This window comes from Tenrec ecaudatus, chromosome 7, assembly GCF_050624435.1.
Source record: "Tenrec ecaudatus isolate mTenEca1 chromosome 7, mTenEca1.hap1, whole genome shotgun sequence".
NCBI lineage: Eukaryota > Metazoa > Chordata > Mammalia > Afrosoricida > Tenrecidae > Tenrec > Tenrec ecaudatus.
Genome location: NC_134536.1, coordinates 64,095,931 through 64,119,429, shown reverse-complemented (window position 1 = coordinate 64,119,429; position 23,499 = coordinate 64,095,931). Strand labels below are relative to the sequence as shown.

At 44.3% G+C, this 23,499-nt stretch overlaps 1 protein-coding gene across 3 annotated transcripts in view; it reads left to right on the top strand.

Moving 5' to 3' along the window:
* The window catches only part of AFG1L (AFG1 like ATPase), a 236,195-nt gene that overhangs the window by 156,728 nt on the left and 55,968 nt on the right, over positions 1 to 23,499 (top strand). For all 3 annotated transcript variants that reach the window (XM_075554695.1, XM_075554693.1, XM_075554694.1), the window contains exon 8: positions 5,946 to 6,028. In XM_075554695.1, the coding sequence (XP_075410810.1) occupies positions 5,946 to 6,028 (83 nt within the window). The remainder of the gene's footprint in view (positions 1 to 5,945; positions 6,029 to 23,499) is intronic.

Sequence of the window (23,499 nt, the reverse complement as noted above, 5' to 3'; positions counted from 1 at the left end):
TATCCCCCTTTCCCTCTTCTCTTCTTCTTTCCCTCAGCCCTTCTCTTCCTCCTTCACTTTTTAAATTACCTTTTTGTTGTGCTTACTAATGGAACAAGGGAGAGTATTAGGGCCTTAAAACAAAGTAATCTCCTAACCCTAAAACTGGTGTGATTTATACTGGCAGCCATTGGCACAACTACCTTGGCAGGTTGGCAGTATCTACTAAAGCTAAACATAGGGACACCCTATAGTCCACCAGGTCCTGTTCTGGCTATGAGGTTGACAAAAGCATGTACATGTGTACACCCCAAATCCCAGACAAGAATGCTCGAGGCTGCGTTGTTTGAGGAACGGACCACCAGAAACAACCCAAATGTCCATCCCAGAGTGGAGAGCAGGCTCCCATCCTTTTTGGGTTCAGTAACTTTCTTGTGGAAATACTTTTACTTATGGAATTGTATTCTTAGCAAATGAAGTCATATATCACACCTAGAGTATACAATATAACTTTTCTAGGTTTATGTCAACATTTAATTCACCCTATAAAAACTCTTAATCAGGAAGAATTAAGCTTGCAGTGCTGTGTATCTACCTACCATCTCTAAATGTATAGGAAAAACTTGAAGGGTGTAAGCTATATGCCAAATATCTTTGGGAAAAGATAGAGACTAATTATTTAGTTGTAAACATTTTATAGTACTTTAAGTGAACGTTTGCACAGCAGACTAGTTTCCCATTCAACAATTCCTACTTGAATTGTTCCATGTAGTTGGTTGTTGCCCGCCCCCAGGTATAGCAGTACTCTCTCCCCATTTTCACCCGAGTTTCGCTGGTTCCAGTTTTGTTTTTCCTGTCTTCTCATCTTGGCTTCTGGGTTAATGTCGTCTGCTGTTCTAAGCAGCACACACCTCCCGGGTGCTCTTGATTATCTTATTGGCCAATACTTTATTTGACAGAAAGGTGACCTCCAGTAATGACTTCAGTTCTAAGTAAAAGGGTGTCTTGGCAACAGTCTCAGGGGTTCCTCTGGTCTCCATCATTCCAGTAAGGATGGTCTTTTTTTGGTCTAAATTTTGAGCTTTGTTTTACGTTTTTTCCCCCATTCTAACTGGAACCTTCTCTTCTCTCCGTGGTCACAGCAGTTGTTAGTGGCAGCTGGACACCAGCTAGTCTTGACTCTCAGGCTAGACGAAGGCGAGGTTCGCGTGGGCATGGCTCCTTAGTGCTGCGGACTAATCCCTCATTGAGTCTTTGGTTTCCACCCTCCTGTGCTCCAGATAGGAAGAGATCAACGGTTGTGTCTCACTCAGATGGCCACTCTCCAGCTTCTAAGACTCCAGACAATATTCAACAGCTAGGACGTAGAGCATTATCTTTATGGATAACGGTATGCCAGTTCATCTCGGTGTCCCTGGAGACTCTGGCCCTTAGCCTTCAACCCCAGTAACTTAGTCTAGCAAGGTGATTGGATATGTCTAAGACACTTCCCTAACTACACCACTTATGCGCTCTATTGTAAGAGTATACAAGCAGCACGTGCAAATATGTTTATCCAAATACCCACAGCTGTACTTATACTGTGTGCTGGTAGGCTTGCCCCTCCCCCTTCCCCATCTATGTAGCATACATATCTACCTACCTAGCCACTCACAGATTTTGGTTGCTGGTACTATTGTCTCAGAATTATAGATGGTATAGTACTTATTTTTGGTGTCCTTTATTCTTTCGTATCTGTCAGTCTCTTCATTTCCCTTGTCCCCCTTTACCTTTTCTTTATCAGAATCAACACACGTCTACTATCTAATAGTGATTCTCCCACTTCGGCCTCCATCCCAGCAAACCATCAAGAATGTTGCTTTCTGAGTATAGACGTACTCTTAACATTTTATAGGTCCTTTTGTGGCCGACTTATTTCACTCCGCATAACGTCCTTTAGATCCAGCCATGTTATTAAGATTTTGGTGAACTCATTATTTTTCATCACTGCTTAATATTCCCTTGTGTGTATCACAGTCTGTTTCTCTATTCATTCATGGATGGATGTCTGTGCGCCCCCATCTTTTCATTATTGAGAGTAATGCTGCAGTAAACACGGGCATGCACACCCCTATTAGTGTCACTGCTCTGATTTTTCTAGGATATGGGGTTCCTGTGAGTCAGAATCCACCGGCCAGCAGCGGGATTGCTAGATCATATGGCATTTCTGGATCTAGAAATAGCTTTTGGATCTGGAAAAGCCATCCCAGTTCCCATAGTGGGGGTGTCATTTAATGAGTCTCCTGGCGGTGTAACAGAATCAGGGCTGGTTTGCGGGGTCAGGCGAGACCTCACTGAGGGTCGTCTGCGGGTCTCACCTGTGCTTGCAGACCTGTAGCATGTTCTGCATTTCGATTCTCATCCTGGATCACCTCATTAGCAGTTATCCACCGATTCGGACAAAGATCGTAGTCATTGAATCTTTTATTTTCTGGAGCTGGAAAAACTCCCCATCATTCTTTCCTTTCTTGCTGACTTATTAAAAGTGCACAAAAATTGCCAGTCGAATATTGCTAAGAAAAACCATGGTTTTGACTCCTTCAGTCCCTATTTACTATCGATAAGACTTCAACCTTTGGTTTTAAAAGATTGTCCCCACACCTTTTATTGTTGCTTTTTTGTTTCAACCGGGCATGGAAAAGCCCAAAGCGAGGCTGTACAGTTACTGTGCGGTGGCTATTGTCCTGTGGCTTTGTGCAGAACTGCTAAAAAAAAACCCACACGATGGAGCCGAGGAGACTGTACGTAAATTGCCAGAGTGCCGTTGCCTCAGGGGTCTGCTGACAAGGCCGTGCTAACCTCCCTCCTCTCCTCCCCATGCTTCCTAACTGCATTTTCACACCGGGTAATTGTATTTGCCCTCTGTAGACATAAATATACAAACCTTTCTCCAATAAATTCCGTTTCGTGGCTGATTAATTTGATGCGTTTTGAATTGGATGGTTATAAAAGGTCACAAGGCCTCACCCATATCCCTGGGAGTTAGGAAATTACCAAGGGACAGGTTCTTTGGACTAGAGGGGGACTCGATTTGAAAACAATTTACCTGCATCCTCCTTCACACCCCTGCAAAATGCCTGCAAGAAGCTGCTGTCAGCGAGTCAAAGCTGAAAGTCTGGGGGTTATTTGTCTTTAAAAACATAAATGGGGTGTTGGTATTTTTCAGGCAATTAAGAACGAACATCTCAGGGCTCCGGTTGCAGTGCTCTTGCTGCTGATTAGGTATTCCTTGGTGGTGATTAGTGAATGTACAAATGCAATCATTTTGTAGGGCTTAATCACTCCGGGGAGAAGTTAGCTACCCGGAAAGAGAAATTGAAGCTTGCATAACTTCCATTAGCCCTATTTTTTAATAGCAAAAAAAGAAAAAGAAAAATGTGGATGGAATTAGGAATGGTACGTCATGTAAGATAAATTGTAGTTTAAAAGCAACAACCTGGGGACATGTATTGATCATCAGTGTGATTTTGAGCTTCCACGTTATGAAGTATCTTTTGGTAACGGAAGTAACCCACAGCCCATCAATACACGGCTTCCACAAGCCAGAGCAGACCAGGTTTCCCTGTAGAGCAGGAAGTGGTCTCTGTGGAACGGGACGGTTGGCCACCCTGTCTCACCCCTGGGGCCCTTTAACAGCATGGGAAGCAGGGGTGGGGAGCTTTCCCTCACTGTCACTGCATCCCTTCTCCCTTGGCACCCTGCGTGTCTTCTTCCACTACGAAGTCTCTCCCCTCTCGAGCGGCTGGTAAAGAGGCCCGGGCCCACGTGGAGCAATACAGCCCAGGATGCAACTGTGGAGAGAAAGAATGCGGCTACGGCTCAAGGGCAAGCAGTATCGCTGGCTGTGTGCGGTCCAACAAACCCCGGCTCTACTTAGGGGGGTGAAGCTAGGTGCGGTAACTCTGGTGGTGCCTAGATTTGGGAGGTTTTAGCTGCCAGTTCTGGCCCCCTTGGTGAGACAAAGGCTAGAGCTGGCATCGCTGGGGACTGGTCAGACACCGTCTTTATGTGGTCAGGCTGCCAGCTTGTCATCTGCTTGAGCTCGGGTTAGCTTGCTCACAGGATGGTGGCCTCCAGGCAGGAGGATGCTTTACTTAGCTCAGCGCTCCCGAGCACAGACTCCACACAGCATGTCAGAAGCCACGAATGCCACATAGCCTCCTTCAGGATATCGTTTCCACCAGCCTCGTGTGAGTTAAGAAGGAGAACCCAGAGGCCACTTCCTGCTGGTTGGAATGTTTGGGAATGAAGATATCATTGCAGCGACCTTTGGAAGATTCAATCTGCCACAATTAGCATGGTTCGAAACATTTAAAAACTGTACTTTTTCTTAAATAAGAGACAGGAAAGGTCTTAAAAGATATCTTTTTTTCTCATGAATTTTAATAGGCCAATTTTCATTTTGAACACAAACAAAATATTAGCCTGGAAATGTTTCTTGAATTGCCCTGAAAACCCTTGTTCACTGTTGTTCTACTAGAATATATATATTCTATATATGTGTACACACACATATACATTCTCTTTACATACACACATATAGATATATATTTGTATTTGTGTGTGTATGCATACATAATACACTTAGAGGTAGTCTCCAGGATTGTGAATGATGTCAAATTTGTATACAACCAACAACCGTGTAAAACCTAATAGAGTTAACATTCAAGGTACCTACAATGTCATATAATAAGAGATATGCACTATTCTGCAACATACGTCTATATTATTATGTTTAAGATGTTTTAGTGTGTCTAGGTGTGTTTCTTCCATGCTTTTTATGCATAGAAAGATACCCTTTATGCTACATTCTCAGAAAACCATGTGACTCGCTGATGGCAGAGCCTACCTAACTGCTCTCGGGTACAAATTTGACTTAATTCCTACAAGAGCTCATGTGTAACCTGGGGATTGGCTGTCGATCTACATATGTGCTCTCTCTGTGTGCCTTGAAGTCACTTCCAATAGTGACCCAGAGGATGGAGCAGAAGGACTCCATATGGCTTCCTGGGTCTAAATCTTGGCAGGGACAGAGGGCTGGGTCTTTTCTCCCATGGAGCTACGGATGGGGTAACCATTCAGTTAACAATTGAGTGCTTAACCACTGTGCCACCAGGGCACTCTGTGTGTGTTGATACATATACATAATACATATCAATTTATCTTTGTACATGCATGCACTCAGTTTAATTTCCCCTCTATACAACTGACGATGGTAGGTAGTGCACCCATGCACACACGTGTATGTACACCCTTGGGACTGGAAAGTACCGAGTCACTGAGAGAAGGGAAGGGCATGAATGGCAGAGGGCAACGCAGGTCGAGTGGAGGCCCCACGGTCGGAAAGGACAGAGAGGGGCCGCGTGAAAAGGGTGGCGGCATCACCAGTGAAGAGCCGGCTTCCCCGGGGCCTCGTTTTGGTCTGATGGCTTGTTTCATTGTGGCCACCATGTCCCGCTCCATCTCTCTGAGGCTGCCTCTCTCCCACCGTGGAGCTTAACTCTGCCCTGAGTTGTTTCCTGATAGCCTCCAACGTCTCACTTCAGGATAAAATGAAGCTTTACCTGCAGCCCCGGCAATTACTTGGGGAATTTGCTGACCGTACTAGCTGGGTGGTCTCAGGAGGATGGGATATCAATCTTGATGATGTTTGAACTGGTATTTTGTGGGGTTAGTACGAGTGGGGGCTGCAACAAGTTTCTGGAAAATCTCCATTGTCTTTCCATTCTGTTTTCCAGTCATCGTGAAACCTTCCTGCCGCACATTGGCTGCTGCGAGTTGTACTTGACTTTTACTTGGCTGTCCTTCGTGTCATATGACATTCAGAGAAAAATTTCAAAACACAGTGCCGCAAAAAAGCACAGCAAGCAGCTTTACCTCCGAGCCGTCATTTGTTTCCTAAGACATGTTATGTGTTTGCATTGTAGGACTACTGTAACACGGTCCAGCTAGACTCGGGGATAGACTACCGGAAAAGGTCTCTTCCTGCTGCGGGAAAACTGTATTACCTGTAAGTGTGTTTAACCTTAAATTTTTCTGTGTTCGTGACCTAATAATGACTGAGGAAGAGATGACGGGGAAACGCAACCACCATGAAAACCTAGTTCTGGAAGCTGTGAATTTTCAACAGTACAATGTGATCACGTTAACTTCTTTAAACTGTTTTTTTTTCATCTGCATTTGCGTCTTGGAAGTGTGATTGGCTGAAACTCGAATTAGTTTTTGGGGAGGGCCGATGACAGGTGGTCAGGAAGTAACGAATGTCATCTTAGAGGAGACTCCGGTCTTAAAAAGAAGGTCTTTTTTTTCCTGCGCTAAAGCAATTAGTTATTTGGGGATAGTGTGTGACCAGTGTGCCATTTCTGTTCCTGAAAACGCATTTTATTTTGTTGAGTGATCTGTTTGTGTTTATCATTGTTGATCGAATTCCATAAATAACTAGTATCAAATATGCCTATATGTATGTACAGCTACAACTGGATCTGTTTCATCTTTTAAAAGCTAAGCTTTAGCTCCTGGCCAGGAGCAATGCATCATCATAATAGTAAATAGTGTATGTTTGGCACACGCAGTTCATGCCAGGAGAAAGATATGTTTGAAATGTCATTCGTGAGGTGCAGAAAAGGAAGAGGCGTTCTGAAAAGAAAGATGCCGCCTGTACCAGGAGGATGCGGCACCCGGAGGACGCTCAGGAAAGAGATCTGGGGGCTAATTGTGAAGGGACTAAAAGCCATATTTCTGGCGCTTTAAATTTTGATGACAGTGTATGTACGAGAGGTTCACAAAAGTTCTTGTCTCTGCCACCTTGTAAGCAGAAGTACTTTACTGTTTTTGAAGCAGAAATTAGCTAGAAAAATCACATAATTAAAATTGCATACATTACAGGGGACCAAGGGGACCATTTCAGTTTATTATTCAGATTCTGATGATTATTATAGGTTCTTCATCCTCCTTTAAGTACTTTGTCTTTAAAGTGCTTTATAATTTAAAAAATCTCATAGCACTTTTTATGATTTAGTATGCGCTTCTGAAAAAGTTTCTTTTATGTTTGTATCTTCTGCTTTGTTGATTTCTCTGATATTTGCAACCTTTCTCTGATTCTTTGCTATTCCCCCGTCTCACAGAGGTGTACTACTTACAGATTAATTTGCTATCGTTCTGTGTATTCTTTTGCAAAGGGGCTAAGCCTTCCTGTCCTCCACTTTCCCACAAAGGGTAGCCCTGTCTGGGAGAATTGCAACATTTCCCTAATGGGACCTTCTTTAAAGAAACCTGGAAGTCTGCTCTGAAGCACGAAGTCAGTTTCATGGTCAGAGAGCGGTCTCACTGGTGGCGACAGGAGGTGTGAAGCTGCCCTCACTTGGAGGACAGCCATTTCGCTCTCTGACCTCCCTCCCATGCCGCTTCCTCTTCCTGATCAAAGGCGTCCAGTCCTAACACAATGAGTTTGCGTTTTGTACTAAATGCATGTATCAGAGGAAAACTGTCAAACAGTGTCCCAGAGTCTGCACAGGATCTCATGAGACCCTGGACCGGCTTTCCTAAACAGCGAAACCCATGTCACCTGCAGGGTTTACTTGTGAACTGAACCTCAATCGACTTGGCCGTGGAGTGACAAGCAAGAATAGAGAGTCCTGGGTCTCACCTTCTCCAAGGAACAGACAGATAATAGATCCCTGTGGAAAATGAGAAGTAAAGTTCACTTAGCAGTCGATAATAATTGGTCCCATGATAGGGGGCTAATGATGCACATGCTATTGTTTTATATGACCAATTTGGTAGAACTTTTATCATGATAGAGTGTTTGTTTTTTTTTAATCCCGAGATCATCTTACTGTTTTCAATATAACTATGTTTGCTTAATCTTACAAGAAAGCTTACTAATCTATTTCTCACTATAACAAATCTTAATACACCATGCTATAAAATGCTCTGTTAACGTGTGTGCATGTGACTTGTCACCTCTATTGTTTTGGTTATCTTCTTTTCATCCCCCTTTTTTTAACCTTCTGCAATTAGATCCTGAATATGCTGGTCCAGATTGCCTTCTTGTCAGTGTCATGTGAACCCCAAAGAAAGGCAAAAATTCTAGCCTTCCTCCAGAGTCGCACCAAGAACCAGCTTAGAATTTCGTACAAGTGGGATCCTTTAACAAAATATATTATCCTGGTATTGTCCTCATCACACTGCCTCAAAGCCAAGACAGATGCCTGAAAATACAATTCAATTAATATAAAAAATTAGCAGAGATATTAAGACGTATCTACAAGGCTGACATGATATATTTCCGGCAATTGTATTGTCTAGGATCCACAAAACCCAATCTGTACAAGATAGCATGTTTGTATTATAATACATTTCAGTGGTTGTTTTGCATCACCTTACATTTAGACATCCTAGAGTACCATTAAAGAGCCCTAGGGATGCTGTAGGTTAGCACTGGGCTGTTAACCACAAGGTTGGTGATTCGAATCTATCAGTCATTCCAAGGCAGAAAGATGAGGCCGTCTCCTCTTAGACAGATGTACAGTCCTAGAAATCCCTACAGGGTCCCAAGGAGTCGGAATCCACTTGATGGCCATGGGTTGTGCTTTTGTTTTAGACAGCCTTTATAATTAAGGCCAGAGCTTGTCGCTCCACCCCATATAAGGCAGTATCAGAGAGTTTACATTTAGCAGGTTACAAGAATCAAAGAGTTTAAATATCACTATCCAAACTTTGGCATGGATAAAAGATTCTATCTCACTCCGTGGTAACTGCATGAACAGAGTTGAGTGTAAAGTTGATTTCTTCCTGGTTTCTGGCTAGGTAGGGCTCACCAAAACCTGAAGAGTGGAATTCGGGTTGCCAAAATCCAAACAGGTCAACTGTCAGAGAAGCCAGCCTCTGACAATCGGGGTGGTGGTGGTGGTGGTGGGGGTGTCCATAGGAGCAATCGTACGGTTATAATATATAAAGATCATAGTAAAGTCATTGAAGACAGGAGAGATAGAAGAGAAGGTAAAATAAAGGAAGGAGTCAGACATATCTTATGGTGGAATGCTCACCTCTGGGACGGCCATGGCCTCAGCATCCAGGTCCATGCCGAGAGCGGGAGGAGGGGAGGGGAGGGTCCTCTTCATTTCTGAGCAAGGCCTCTATACACTTAGGGCATGCGAGCCCCTTAGTTACAGGTCGCCACCTACGTCACAGGCAGGGGTTGTACCACAGGCAATACAGCAGCGGGAGGGGACGATCTACGGGTGTACACACAATGGGAAGAGGCGGAATTAGGGGGACACAGGTAAGAGGCGGATCCTGGATTCAAGATGGCAGCCTAACCTTAGTCACCCTTGAGTGGGCTTGGCCTTTACTCTGGGCTCTCCAGGGAAACAATCACTATCCTAATCGTATGGTGTGAGCCCCACTATGCTGGGACAGACAATAGTCTGATAGCTCTGGATGGCTCGCCTTCAGGGAGAAAACTGCTAAGCTGCTGACTACACAATGAGCTAGCAAGCAGGAGACAATCTGGGGAAACATCTTTTTGTATCCCACAGTCAACCAAGTATTGGATTTCCTGTGTGAATCTGGCCAGAGCCTTGGGTCAGTGGTTTGTTTGGACCTGTCTGGTGTGTGGGAAGGGTGGCTCCATCGCATGGCTTCATTGCTTCAGATGAGTTCTCTGTGTTGGTGACTGGCGACACTAAAGGTCATCATCTTAGATATGCAGTGTGCATCTGTTTTCAGACAGGAAACCCCACTGGGAGGTCCCCGTGGACACATTCCAAAACCCTCCCTCCAGATCAGAAGCCGTGTCCTTCAGCCTTTTAAATTGAACTGAAAGGGAGGAGTGCTGGTCTTGGGGTGTGAGTGTGCTGTGTTGTTAGTCCTAGCTGCCTCGAAGTTGGCCACGAACTCACGAAGAACTGTGTACAACTGAATGAAACACTGCTCTGGAGGTGTCCCCTCAGTTACTTGGGGTCTCAGGGGCTTTCTATTCCAGTTTAGAGTTAATCTCAAAAATTAATTAATTAATTAATTAAAAAGTTAATCTTGGAAACTCACAGAGGCAGCTCCCTATTTTCCTACAGGGTCAGTATGAGTCAGCATTGGCTTGGTGGCGGTGATTTTTTTTTTTAATCCTATGTAAAAGGCAAGAATTCTTCCTACTAAACCACGCATGAACTATATCACCTGTTAATGTTTCATAGATGCTGGTAGAAAACAGAGAGGGGTTGGAGACAGGTACTCTCCATGGGACTAGCAGCATGAGCATTTAGCATGTTTGTGTCACTTCCCTCCTTGCCCTCAAGTCCCAGAGGGCATCTGCCAGGCCCAGGTGGATGCCTGCATAGGCTGAGACTCTGAGCTTGGCGGATCCATGAGTACACAGCCAGACATAAGCCAGTCGGCTCTCTGTCCCAACAGAGACATTGTCTTATTCCTTAAGGTGGCTCACCCAAATGTAACCATGAGAGATCGTCTTGGCATATTCAGCAGGACGTGTTGTTGCACGAGAGACCCACAAAGGACCAGCTCTCCCAACAGGAAGCATCTGCCAGATGTTTAACCTTAAAGAAGGCAGACTGTCTCCTTTTATTCCTGTTGGCTCCTACCCACCGACGAAGTCATCCACCCAAGTGATGTCAGCAGCTTCTTTTCCAGCTATTTAGTACCCTAATTCATTTTCTTGAGACCTTTTCAGTTTCATTTATATGGGGCCCATGGAGCATCCTGAAAAGTGATGAAAAATATAATGTATGCTTTCTCGGACACAGCTCAAATATTCACGGGGTTTTACCTGGGTCACATAGTCTGGTAAGTATTGGACTGCCAGTCACTGGGTCAGCAGTTCAAGATCACCAGCCGCTCTTTGGAAGAAGGCTATGACTATATATCTGTCTCTTAGAAAGATATACAGCCTTAGAAATTCTATATAGGGGCCACTGGGAGTTGAAGTTGACTTGATAGCAGTGAGTTTAATATAATCCATTCATTTATTTACCTCTTGAGCAGATTCTCAAAGGAAATTTATTCTTAAATGTTTTTACCAATGGAAATTTTCATCGTGAGTGTGCGTAATTAATTTTGTCACTTGGAAAACACCTATTCCAAATAGAAAATCATTTCTGAGGACCTATCCTTGAACATCAATTAAAAAAAAAGACCCCAAACAAAATATACACTCTTCCCCCCACCCCCACCCCGAACAACAACAACAAAACCTTGTCAGCTGGTCCAAAACACAGAGCGAGCGCTTTGATTGAGAAGAAAGATCCATGAAAACAAAGATTGCTATATACTATGGCATCTCTCTCCCGGGCTGTTACCTTCACACCCTCCTCTCTCCTCTGCCTAACCGGGAGAATGAGAGCCGTGAAAAAGGACAGCGCTTCTTTGCTGGATTCTCACGTCTCCTTCTTTTCAGTGGTTGTCTTCGTGTTGCTCTGAGTTAGAATCAACTTTGGTTTGATTTGGTTTAGGGTTTAGAGTAAACATCTTTGCGTTATCAATCTTCCTTCAAATAATATTGTACCACTTCACATATAGTGCGAGACTCTTACAACCATGCTCCATTTTCACCATTCTCAAGGACATGGTTGGTCCTTCATTTTATTATGTTAGCTAATTCCATTATATAACTATGTGCTTTATTATATAACATGACGAGATATTTTTATGTTATAAATCCCACAACACAATACCATTATTTTTTTTCTTTTCTTAGTCAATAATCCTTTAAAGAGATTCAAAAATAACAAGAAAGCCTTTCACATGTGCCTCTATATTGACCATTTCTTTTGCTCCTACTGTACTGTATGCATCAAAATTTCTATGAAGTACTGTTTCCCTCCTAGTAAGAAGACTTTGTCTAACATTCTAAGGAGTTCGCAGCTCCGTAGTGTAATTGTTCCTCCCATAAGGCTGCCTGTTTGGCTAAAATTTTAGCAGGAAAGGTGAGTCCAGGTCTAGACATGAAGAGCGACTCGTGACCATAGTTATGGGGGAGCTACCAGTCTCTACCCGACCAAGAAATCTGGTCTTTTACAATATGATCTTTGATATTTGTGATCTTGCATTCTGTTCCACATTTTTCTCCCATCTTACATCAACTTTCTAATGTGGTCCATTTTCAAGCAGTGGGTAGCCAAGCACTATGTAGTCCTTCTGGCCTCAGGGTGATGGAGGCAGATGATTGAGTGGTCCACTAGCCGTTGTACTAATTGGTTCCATGTGTTTTCAATTTTCTTCACTTTTCTTACCTCTATCCAGGCAGAGACCGATAATTGCACCTTAGATGGTCATTCACAAGCGTTTGCACCCCAGTCTCTCCATACCAAAGTAGGATGTTGAACATTGCATGTGGGAACTGTGGTGTGCCAATTGCCCTGGGTATCTCCTCAGGTTATGGTCCTGAGCCCCTAGAACCAGTGACTCACGGCTTCAAGGTGTCTGGTTATGTCTAAGAAACTTTATCACCTTCGTAGATGTATTTGCAGCACAAGTGAATACACACATAGAAATAGCCTCTGTCAGACTTATAGGTGGTCATGGGTATGGTTCTGTTCTCCCTCACATACCATGCAGCCTACATGACTATCCATAGAACCCCTTGTAGATCCTCGGTATTGCAGGACAGCGTGGAAGTGCGCAGAGCCACCAGTGAAGTAGTCTTGCTACAAAAACCGAACCTGCATCTGATCAATTTATAAGACACACAGGGGCAATAAAATATATAAAGGAACATAATGGGAGTGCATGCATCAAAAATAGGAGCCCTGGCGGCATAGTGGGTTATGACCTGGGCTGCGAACCGCAAGGTGAGCAGTTCAAAACCACCAGCTGGCCCTCAAGAGAAAGATGAGGCAATTGACTCGATGGCAGTGTTTTGGGGTTTGGATTTTGCATCAAAATGCAGACTAGACTTCAAAACCACACAAATGGCTTGCTTCTTCAACTTGAACAATTAAAATAAAGAGAAGGCGAGTAGAATGGAACAGATTGAGACTTAACACGTCAGCCAGTGGCAGCACATGGGCCTTGGAAGTATCTTGACTCAAACTTATGAAACAAGAAAACAAAAGAAGAAACTATGGGACATCAGAGAGATTCAAACACCAACGGAATATTTTAAGCCACTGAGGAAATATGAACTTTGTTATGTGTGAAATTATAACTGTGTTTTAAATTCATATCTATAGCAACTTTACTGAGATAATTCACATTCGCTGAACTTTACCTGTTTAAAGTGTGCACTGGTAAGGCTTTTAGTATACGCACAGTTCGGTGCATCCATCACCACAGTGAAGGCGATTTCATCACCTTCCACAAGAATCCTGACACTCCTTCACCTTTACCCACTGTGTACATTTCCCTCTCTAAAAACCAAACTCACTGCCATCTAGACAATGTGGGCTCATAGTCATGAGTAGAAATATCTATCTTTTCCCAGTGATGCTGAGCAAATGCCTGCTCAAGGTGGCCCTGTAGGACACAGTCAGACGACCCATAGGATTTCCCAGCTGCAGTTCTTCATAGAAGCAGACTCCCACCATGTCTTTCTTCTGCAGGGGGACTGATGGGCTTGAACTGCCAACCTTTCAGTTAGCAGGTAATTCTTACCTACCTACCACATGCACATTTCAAAATACAGAAGGAAATTTTTAGAATCCCTAAGAATTCTTATATTCTTGTTATTTCATCTCCAAATAGATCCCAGTTATAACTCCAGGTCAGTCCAGATTCAGCAGCAGAAGAGTGGATATAGCAAAAGTCCCAGACCTTAAATTATTTATTGTGCACTTTTTTGACTTTGAAAAGCCCCTGACCTTTCTCCTCCAGCTGATGTCATCATCTTCTGGAAAGTTTCTTCATCATCTTTACTGTTGTTTTTTTTTTTAAACATGATCTTCAATCATTATAGTCTTTTTTTTTTGGTATTTTTTTTAATTTTAACAATTTATTGGGGCTGATACAATTCTTTTCACAGTTCATACATATACATACATCAATTGTATAAAGCACATCTGTACAGTCTTTGCCCTAATCATTTTTTTCTCTTTTCTTCTTTTATATTTTATTAGGGACTCAACTCTTACCACAATCCATACATATACATACATCAATTGTATAAAGCACATCCATACATTCCCTGCCCCAATCATTCTCAAGGCATTTGCTCTCCACTTAAGCCCCTTGCATCAGGTCCTCTTTTTTTCCCCCCCTCCCTCCCCATTCCCCCCTCCCTCATATGCCCTTGGTAATTTATACCTCGTTATTTTGTCATATCTTGCCCTATCCGGAGTCTCCCTTCCCCCCTTCTCTGCTGTCCCTCTCCCAGGGAAGAGGTCACATGTGGATCCTTGTAATCAGTTCCCCCTTTCCAACCCACTCACCCTCCACTCTCCCAGCATCGTCGCTCACACCCTTGGTCCTGAAGGTATCATCCACCCTGGATTCCCTGTACCTCCAACCCTCATATGTACCAGTGTACAGCCTCTGTCCTATCCAGCCCTGCAAGGTAGAATTCGGATCATGGTAGTTGGGGGGAGGAAGCATCCAGGATCTGGGGGAAAGCTGTGTTCTTCATCGATACTACCTCACACCCTAATTAACCCATCTCCTCTCCTAAACCCCTCTATGAGGGGATCTCCATTGGCCGACACTTGGGCCTTGGGTCTCCACTCTGCACTTCCCCCTTTATTTAATATGATATATATATACATATATACACATACATATATACATATACACATATATACACATATATACACACACTTATATCTTTTTTTTTTTGCATGATGCCTTATATCTGGTCCCTTGGGCACCTCGTGATCGCACTGGCCGGTGTGCTTCTTCCATGTGGGCTTATTTGCTTCTGAGCTAGATGGCCGCTTGTTCACCTTCAAGCCTTTAAGACCCCAGACACTATCTCTTTTGATAGCCGGGCACCATCAGCTTTCTTCACCACATTTGCTTATGCACCCATTTGTCTTCAGCGATCCTATCATGGAGGTGTGCAGTCAATGATATGATTTTTTGTTCTTTGATGCCTGGTAACTGATCCCTTTGGGACCACTCGATCACACAGGCTGGTGTGTTCTTCCATGTGGACTTTGTTGCTTCTGAGCTAGATGGCCGCTTGTTTATCTTCAAGCCTTTAAGACCCCAGTCACTATCTCTTTTGATAGCTGGGCACCATCAGCTTTCTTCACCACATTTACTTGTTCACCCACTTTGGCTCCAGCCGTTGTGTCGGGAGAGTGAGCATCATAGAGTTCCAATTTAATAAAAGAAGGTATTCATGCATTGAGGGAGTGTTTGAGTAGAGGCCCAAGGTCCTTCCGCCACCTTAATACTTGACCTATAAATATAGACACATAGATCTATTTCCCCATCCTCCTATATATATTTGCATGTACATGTCTTTCTCTAGACCTCCATGAATGCCCTTTGACTCCTAGCTCTTTCCTCCATCTCCCTTGACCTTCCTCCTGCCCTACTACCATGCTTCATCGCCACCTGGGCTAGAGTATACCTCTTCTCTAAGCAACCTTACCCTTGATCATTTCCCATCAGGCCTGCCACTCCCCCTTCTCTACCATTTGGGGTCCCATGTTTTTCCCTTGTCCCTGTGTTTGTTAACACCACTTCCTTACCCCCCCTACCCCCCCCACCCCAAGTCCCCCCGGAACTGTCGGTCCCGTTGTTTTTCATCCAGATAGTTCATCCAGCCTGTCCTATTCAGACAGACCTGTGGAGTCACTAACATGCACGAAAACTAGACAGAGGAACACAAAGCAACAGTATACAACCAGACAACAAAACAACCAAAACAAACCACTGAAAAAGAACAGAACAAAACAGTTCACAAGAGAAAAGCTTGTAGTTAGTTCAGGGATCGTTTGCTGGCCCTTAGGAGCGTTTTCCAGTCCAGTCTGTTGGGGCACCACGCCCTGGCCCCAAAGTCCACTTTCAGCATTCCCTGGGGACCTTGCCACTCCATTCCCTTGCTGTTCCGCTGCACTCCCCCAGTAATTTGCCTCGGTGTGGTGGGATCAGGTCAGGTGCAATTCCCACACTGTGTCTCCGGTGCTGTCCCCTGTATCGCCCTTAGTCACTGAGGGGCATCATGTCTCATAGTAGGGCCAGCCATGTTGTTCTCTCTGTGGACTGGCTGCTCTATTCAGGAACATCATCATCACGGCCTGGTGGGCCAGGCTGTGCTCCACTCTCTCCTCCTGCCCCTTCATCTGCTCCCGTGTGCTCTGATCAAATATGTCCATCTCCCATAGCTGCAGAGTCAATGTCGTCCTTTGGAACAAATTCTTTTCGGGGGAGGGGCAGGAATCCACTTAATTTATGGTGCTGGGGCCAGCCTCCCAGACCTCTCCACTGGTTCCCTCCTCCACGCCGGGATATTGCATTCACACCTTGCGACACTGGGTTGAAGTCTGGTCCCACTTTCCCTGTGGAGATATAAACCATACCCTCCCCTTGGGTGGATTAATGCCCCATTTCTGTCATGCTGATTGTACTTACCTCAGGGGACTCATGTTGTACCTGTCCGTTTGGGTCTGGCTTACCTCGCTTAACATAATTCCTTCCAGCTCTTCCCATGAAATAACGTGTTTCATGTGCTCATCGGTGCTTTTCAGTGCTGCATAATACTCCATTGTGTGTATGTGCCAAAGTTTGCTAATCCACTCATCTATCGATGGAAACTTAGGCTGTTTCCAAGTCTTTGCTATTGTGAATTGTGCCACAATAAACACTGGAGCGCATATGACTGGTCGTGTTTTATTTGCTCCTTCAACCGGGTATATGCCCAGTAGAGGGATGAAGGTGGGGGGCAGGGCTATACCAGAGGCACTTGGGTCCGGATGATGTAGTGGTTACATGTTGAGTTGCTAACTATAAGCTCCGCAGTTCGAAACTACCAGTCACTCCACAAGAAAGATGAGCAGGCTCTCCATGCCTGTAAAGAGTTATTTGGAAACCCACAAGAGCAGTGTTACTCTGACTTACAGAGTCACAGTGAATTCGTTTAACTTGAGGGCATTGAGTTTGGATACTTGGGAAGTCCTGGTGATGTAGTGGTTACATCTTGGACTGTCAACTGCAAGGTCAGCAGTTTGAAACCACCAGGCTCCACCGGAGAGAAATGGGACTTTCTACCCCCATAACAAATTATAATCTCAGAAACCCACAGAGACACTGCTACCCTGTTCTGTAGGGTTCCTGTGAGTCAGCATCGACTTGAGATCATCGAGTTGGGTTGGGTTTTTGTACCAGGTTGCAATTCTACATGGTGATTCCAAATGTATTTGTGGGGGAAATACAATATTAAAGATTTGATAGAAATTCTATCTGGAGTTTGGGGCTGAGAAGAGGGAGTAAAAGTCTGGAACCCGAGAGAGCTCAAGGTGTTAGGTGCCGCTTTTTGCATTGTACCCAGGTCAAGCTCAATGCCACCACTCCCTTACCTTCCAGATGACTGAGAAGGGTGGGAAATTCAGAGACTGAAATGGATCTGGGCACTGCCAGTTGAGCCCTCGAGTGATCGAGGAGATAAATATCAGGGCAGAATCCATTGTAACAACCGATTCCGTTAGGTGAAACAAGCCTCCGCCACAGCCGATGCAGCCGTGTCAGTGTTACATTAAGGAGAATATCACCCTGCCTAATCTGAGACACCCCCCCTCCCAGCCTCCCTCCCCAGATTGTGTTTGGTAGGAGGACAAAGGCCGGGCAGCCCGAATGCACAAGGAATCCGTGGTGTGAGAAGGCTCGCTGCCAGGGAAGTTTGGCAGGAGGGCTCTAAGGGGAAGGGGACATTTTTCCCTCAGCGAATTAACTTTGGCTCTCTGGAATAGAGACCATGAGGAGAGAGGGACCCAGGGGAGCCAGCCCTATTCTCCTTGTTGATACCTTAACAAGCTGTTGATTTTTAAAAGGGGATAAAGGAGTAAAGTGTCGGTAGCTTTCTGTTCCACTGAGTCAATCCTAATGAAGTGGGAGTTTCTTGAAGAAATTAATTTCTATTCAAATTCATGTGTGACCCTCTCCCAGAAACCTTCAAGTGTTTGGGGATTTTTGTGGAGAATTTCAAACGATCCAACAATAATAAGATTGGGTTGTTTTTTTCCCCCTCATCCTTAAAACTTGTTCTGTGTCTTTTCAGCTAAGTTTGATGTTGATTGTCTGCTTTTAGCTATAGAGATTTTCTTGAAATCAGAATGACTGATTGCTTTCCTCTCTGTTAGCTAGTCTAATGTGGAAAAGAAATCAAATTCTCATACCTCCCCCTCTCCCCAAAAGCAATCCGGCTTCGAATGCAGGCTACTGTATTCACAGGCTGCCTGCAGGAGTTGATGCCAATTTTCTTGGCAACTAAACAGTGGTCTATGCCAAGGCCTTTCTGACTTAAAGACACAGCGAGACTGGAAGCCGACCTCTACACAGCAGGTTCTTAAGGTAATAGCGGTTGACAGAAGCCACAGATTGAGTGGGTTTTAGCAGAGCCTCACAGAACAGAGGAGAAGGTGAGGTTGTTCTCAGATGCCCTCGGCCCCCTCCCTCCCACAGGCCCCTAGCAGAGTGACTGTCTTTGTCATCAGCAGTGGCTCTGGTCTTCGCATGGCTATCTTTTGATCATCTCTGCCAATGCCGCCTCACAGTTTATCTAGTCGATTCTGACTCAAGGTGATGTGGGGGGTTATGAAAGAACCGCCTGCGCTGTTGGGTTTCCTTGCTTGTAATCTTCACAGGAGCAGATGGCCAGGCCTTTCTTCTGCAGTGCCGCTGTAGGTCAGTCTGAAGAATCAAACCCAAACATGCTGCAATCGAATGGCTTGGAACTCAGTTTATGCTCAGCGATTAGCCTCAAGGTGGGTCGTTGGAGGCCCCCCAGCAGAGCGTGGAAGACAGACTGAAGTCTGCCCCCACGAAGAGGCCAGCCAAGAAGCCCCCATGGAGGGGTTACCAGGAGTTAGGTTAGCAGATCCATACCAGCTGTTTTGCATCCTGAACCAAGAACTGTTACATAGTAGCATGCTCCTGACGGGTTTACGCAGCGTCTGGCTGTTTCACAGGGATGAAAGGAGGTCACTCAGCTTATTAAGAAATAGGAGAGAGCTTAGTGGAATGAACAGCGTTTCTCCATGCGTTGTTTGAAGATCCCTCAGCTCCTTTATTCCCACTCCACTGCCGGTGCTTGTCTCCTCCTCCCTTGGGAGAAGAAGGTCGTATTCGGGGCATCTGAGATTTTCTGGTCGTGTGAATGCCACCCAATGGTCCCTCTGTCAGTGTTGCTTCTCTGTGGCAAACATGGAACGACATCAAGCTCAAGAGGTCATTTCATCCACGCTTTGTGACATCATCTTCTCATTGCCTCAAAAGATAGCCCTGAAGTCAGGCCCCCTTTTCTGTAGCAAAGGAGCCCTCGTGGCACAGTGGCCACCCGCTGGGGGCTAGCTGCAGTGTCAGTGATTCCAACCGGGGCAGTTCTACTTTGTCCTATGGTGTCACGGTGAGTCAGCGTCAACATGGTGACTGTGAATTGAGGAAGTTTATGCAGAAATATCATGTTGGACAACTTCATGCAAGTACTGTGATACTAGTAAATATTTCTACTACCTCAACATTTACTGTTAGGTTGGAGTGGTTCTCAATTTAAATAATTAAGTTTAATTTTAATCACAATTTCTATTTCTGATCATCTTTATCATTGTAGATTTTTGTAATTGTTGTTTCATGAACACATACCTGTTTCTCACCTCAGGCCTTGTGCCCAAACATTGGATTTTTTCAAGCCAGGCAATTGTGGTCCTTCTTTCTAACATCAGGAGCCTGCCGCTCTTTCTGCGTGTGATTTGTAGTGTACGGAACTGTTGCTATGCTTTTCAATGGTTTACGTCAGTGGTTCTCAACCTTCCCGATGCCGCCACCCTTTAATATAGTTCCTCATGTTGTGGTCATTCCCAACCACAAAATTATTTTTGTCGCTACTTCATAACTGTCATTTTGCTACTTTTATGAATCATAATGTAAATATCTGATATGCAGGATGTATTAGGCGACCCCTGTGAAAGGGTCGTTTGACCCCCCAAAGGGGTCGTGACCCGCAGGTTGGAAACCATTGGTTTAAGCAGAACACTGACGAGAACCCCAGTGCCAGAGAAAGTCACTGCCGCTGTCCACTTGACATTTATTCTTCATTTTTAAAAATTGAGAGCATTTTTTGTTTCTGGCTGAAGTGTTTACTCTGAATGACAAAGCTGTGTTCTTAAAATTAAAGAATTGGGATCCTGGGTGTTTTTAAAGGATGGCTTGAAAAATTTGTGTATATCATAATTCATTTTTATGAAGAAAATGCTTCTGGAGTATCCATTTCATAAATTAAGTTCCATTTGTTATGCCCCAACTGCTGGAGCAGTGGAAACGTCAGCGGCTCTAAGCCCAACCGGCTGCTCTGAAGGAGACATAGATAAGGCGGCCTGCTTCTGTAAAGACTGATGGCCTTCGGAGCTTTGTAGAACCGTTCTAGTCGTCTGCCTGATGGGCCACTGTGAGTCAGGATTGACTCAATGGTGGTAGGCTCAGTGCTTTGTATGTCCAAAATAATTTGAGGTAACTTACATTAAAACAATAATATACAGAATAATAGCACTAAAGTAGCAGCCCTAGCAGTGTAGTGGGTTACAGTGTAGGGCCAGCAGTTCGAAACCACCAGGTGCTCCTTGGGAGAAAGATGAGGCTTTCTCCTCCCATGAAGAGTTAAATCTTACTGAGAACACCCAGTGTGCAGAAGGCAATTCATTTGCAGGGTCCCCATATGGATGAAGCCTCCAGTCACCCCCTCTGACCACAGTCCGGGCATGTGAAAGTTCTGCTGTCAGCCGCAGAGCATGGTAAAGTGGGTTATGGAAAATATGCTTCGGTGAAACTGTATCATTTATTCTCCCTTTTGACCCATTTTTAAGTTGGTCTAGTTTTTAATATTTTCTGCTTTATTACAATTGAGGTTTTTCTCTATTTTATTTTGTTACTGTTGTTAGCTTTTTTGTATATTTTTCCATCTATGAAATCCAGGACGGGTGGCCCTATAGAGACAGTAACTGGACGAATGGTTTCTTGGGGTGTGACAGGGCATGCTGGGGGAAATGGGGAGCTAATAACAATGAGTACAAGAAAGGAGAGGAAAAAACAAGAAGAAAATACTCTAAAATTGATTGTGGTAATGACTGTACGATTCTTCTTGATAAAATTGAGACCTATTGAATTGTAAGACACATGGCTTAAGTCCCAATAAAACTGCTCAAGACAAAACAAGAGCAAAGAATTGCAATCTTGGGGACCCTGAAGGGGCATTCTACCCTGTCCTAGATGGCCTCTGTGAGTCAGCATTGACAACACGGCAGTGAGTTAGCTTTCGGCATAACCACTAAAATGGAGCAGCGAGAGAGTTCCAACAGTTGATAAAGAGGTGTAGCAAACAGAACTCTCCTATACTGATGTTGGGACTTAAATTGGCGCAGCCACTTTGGAAAACTGTTGGACAGTGTCTCCCAAGCTATGTATAGACTGTGAGCAGCAGGTATCTTCCTAGTTCCATCCCAACAGACATGCATGCGCCTGCGTATGCGAGGGCATGGACCAGAATGCCCAGTCACCGTATCCACAGTAGCCCTACACCCTGAACCACCCAATGCTCAGCAGCAGCAGAACGATGACACGTGGTAGCATTTTTCAGGTAACTCAACACTGCAAAGCAGTGGAAGGCACACCGTTTCTATGTGCATCACTATGGGTGATCAATCTCCCATAGTATAATATTGTGCGAAAGAAAAGAGACCCAGACATTCCATTTATATGGATATGTAAACAATAGCTTGTATGAGCTGTTCAATTAATTTGTATAAACTGCTCAAAAGCAAACAAAACTAATCTATAACATTAGAAGTCAGAATAGCGGTTATGCTTGTGAGTGGAATAGAGGCTGGAAGGAACAAGAGGGAACCTTCTGGAATGCTCTGAATGTTGTTTCTTAACTGGGTACTGGTTATATAGGAGCAATTTATGAAAATGTTCATGCTGTATGCTTAAGCGCACGTTTCTGTACACATATTGTACTTTAATCAAAAGGAAGGAAAAAATACACTCAGCTAGCCTTTCACAAGACAGTTATTCGTTTTGTTGGGGGAAGACTGTCCTTATAGCAGACCCATCACTATTGAATCCATTCAACTCATGGAGATCCTATCGGACCGAGGAGAACTACCTGTAGGCCAGGGATCCTCAAATTTTTTACGTGGGGCCAGTTCACTGTCCCTCAGACCTGTTGGAGGGCCGGACTATAGTTTAAAAAAAAAACTATGAACAAATTCCTATGCACACTGCACATATCTTATTTTGAAGTAAAATTACAAATAGGTCAAAAACACCTGGCGGGCCAGATAAATGTCTTCAGAGGGCCGCATGTGGCCCGCGGGCCGTAGTTTGAGGACGCTTGCTTGTAGGCTTTCCAAGATGATGGAACGCAGACCACCACATCCTTCTCCTCGGCAATAGCTGGCTGGTGGGTTCAGACAGCTGGCCTCTTGGTTACCAGCCAAGCACTTTAACCCCTGCACCACCAGGGTTCCTCAGGTGATGATAATAATACAACCCTGGGGCGAATGTAGAACTGCCATGCACTTAAACACTTTATTTTAACAAAATATATTAATGTTTTTGTTAGCATGTATCTTATTTTATTTTTAACATCCTTTAATATATATATATATATTTCTTTATTAATATTTTTATCGGGTACTCATGCAGACATAACCATCCACAAGTCAGTTGGATCATGCATAATTTTACAATCGCTGCCACCATCAGTTTCAAACCATCTTCGTTCTTCTTGAACTCTTTGATATCAGCTCCCTTTTATCCCTTCCCCCACCCCCATCCCGTAATATCCCTTCTTAACAAAAAGGTAACTCATTTAACTTCTTTAAAAATTCAAATAGTGCTGTCCGGCAACAACAAAGGAGCAGCCTGCCTCCTGCCCCGTTTTACTGCACTCCTGAGGGCCGTTCCGCAGTGGAGACTACTTTCTGAGTAGCCCGCAAATTTCTCATCCATGTTGGACACTGTGAGCTGCCTTCCTTCTAGACTAGATGGCCATCGGAATATCTTCCTCGATTCTACACGAACACTTTAACTGTCACTCACTTGACCCTCCCAATTTTGGTTCACACTGATGTTCAGTGCCTACACTATTATGGTCTATAAATATTTTTAGAGTTACAACATGTAGTTTATGATGATTATATGCAATCCCCTGAGCATTCTTTTGGTGTGTTTTTTTGGATCAAACATTATTACCATAAGAATCACTAGTTTTTCCATGTTCTGATCTTCCACTAATTAAGCTCTGAAATCTTCCTTTCGGAACCATGCGTAGTCTCTCGTTAATGTCTGACACATCAGGAAGTGCGTCAGCTCCATCTC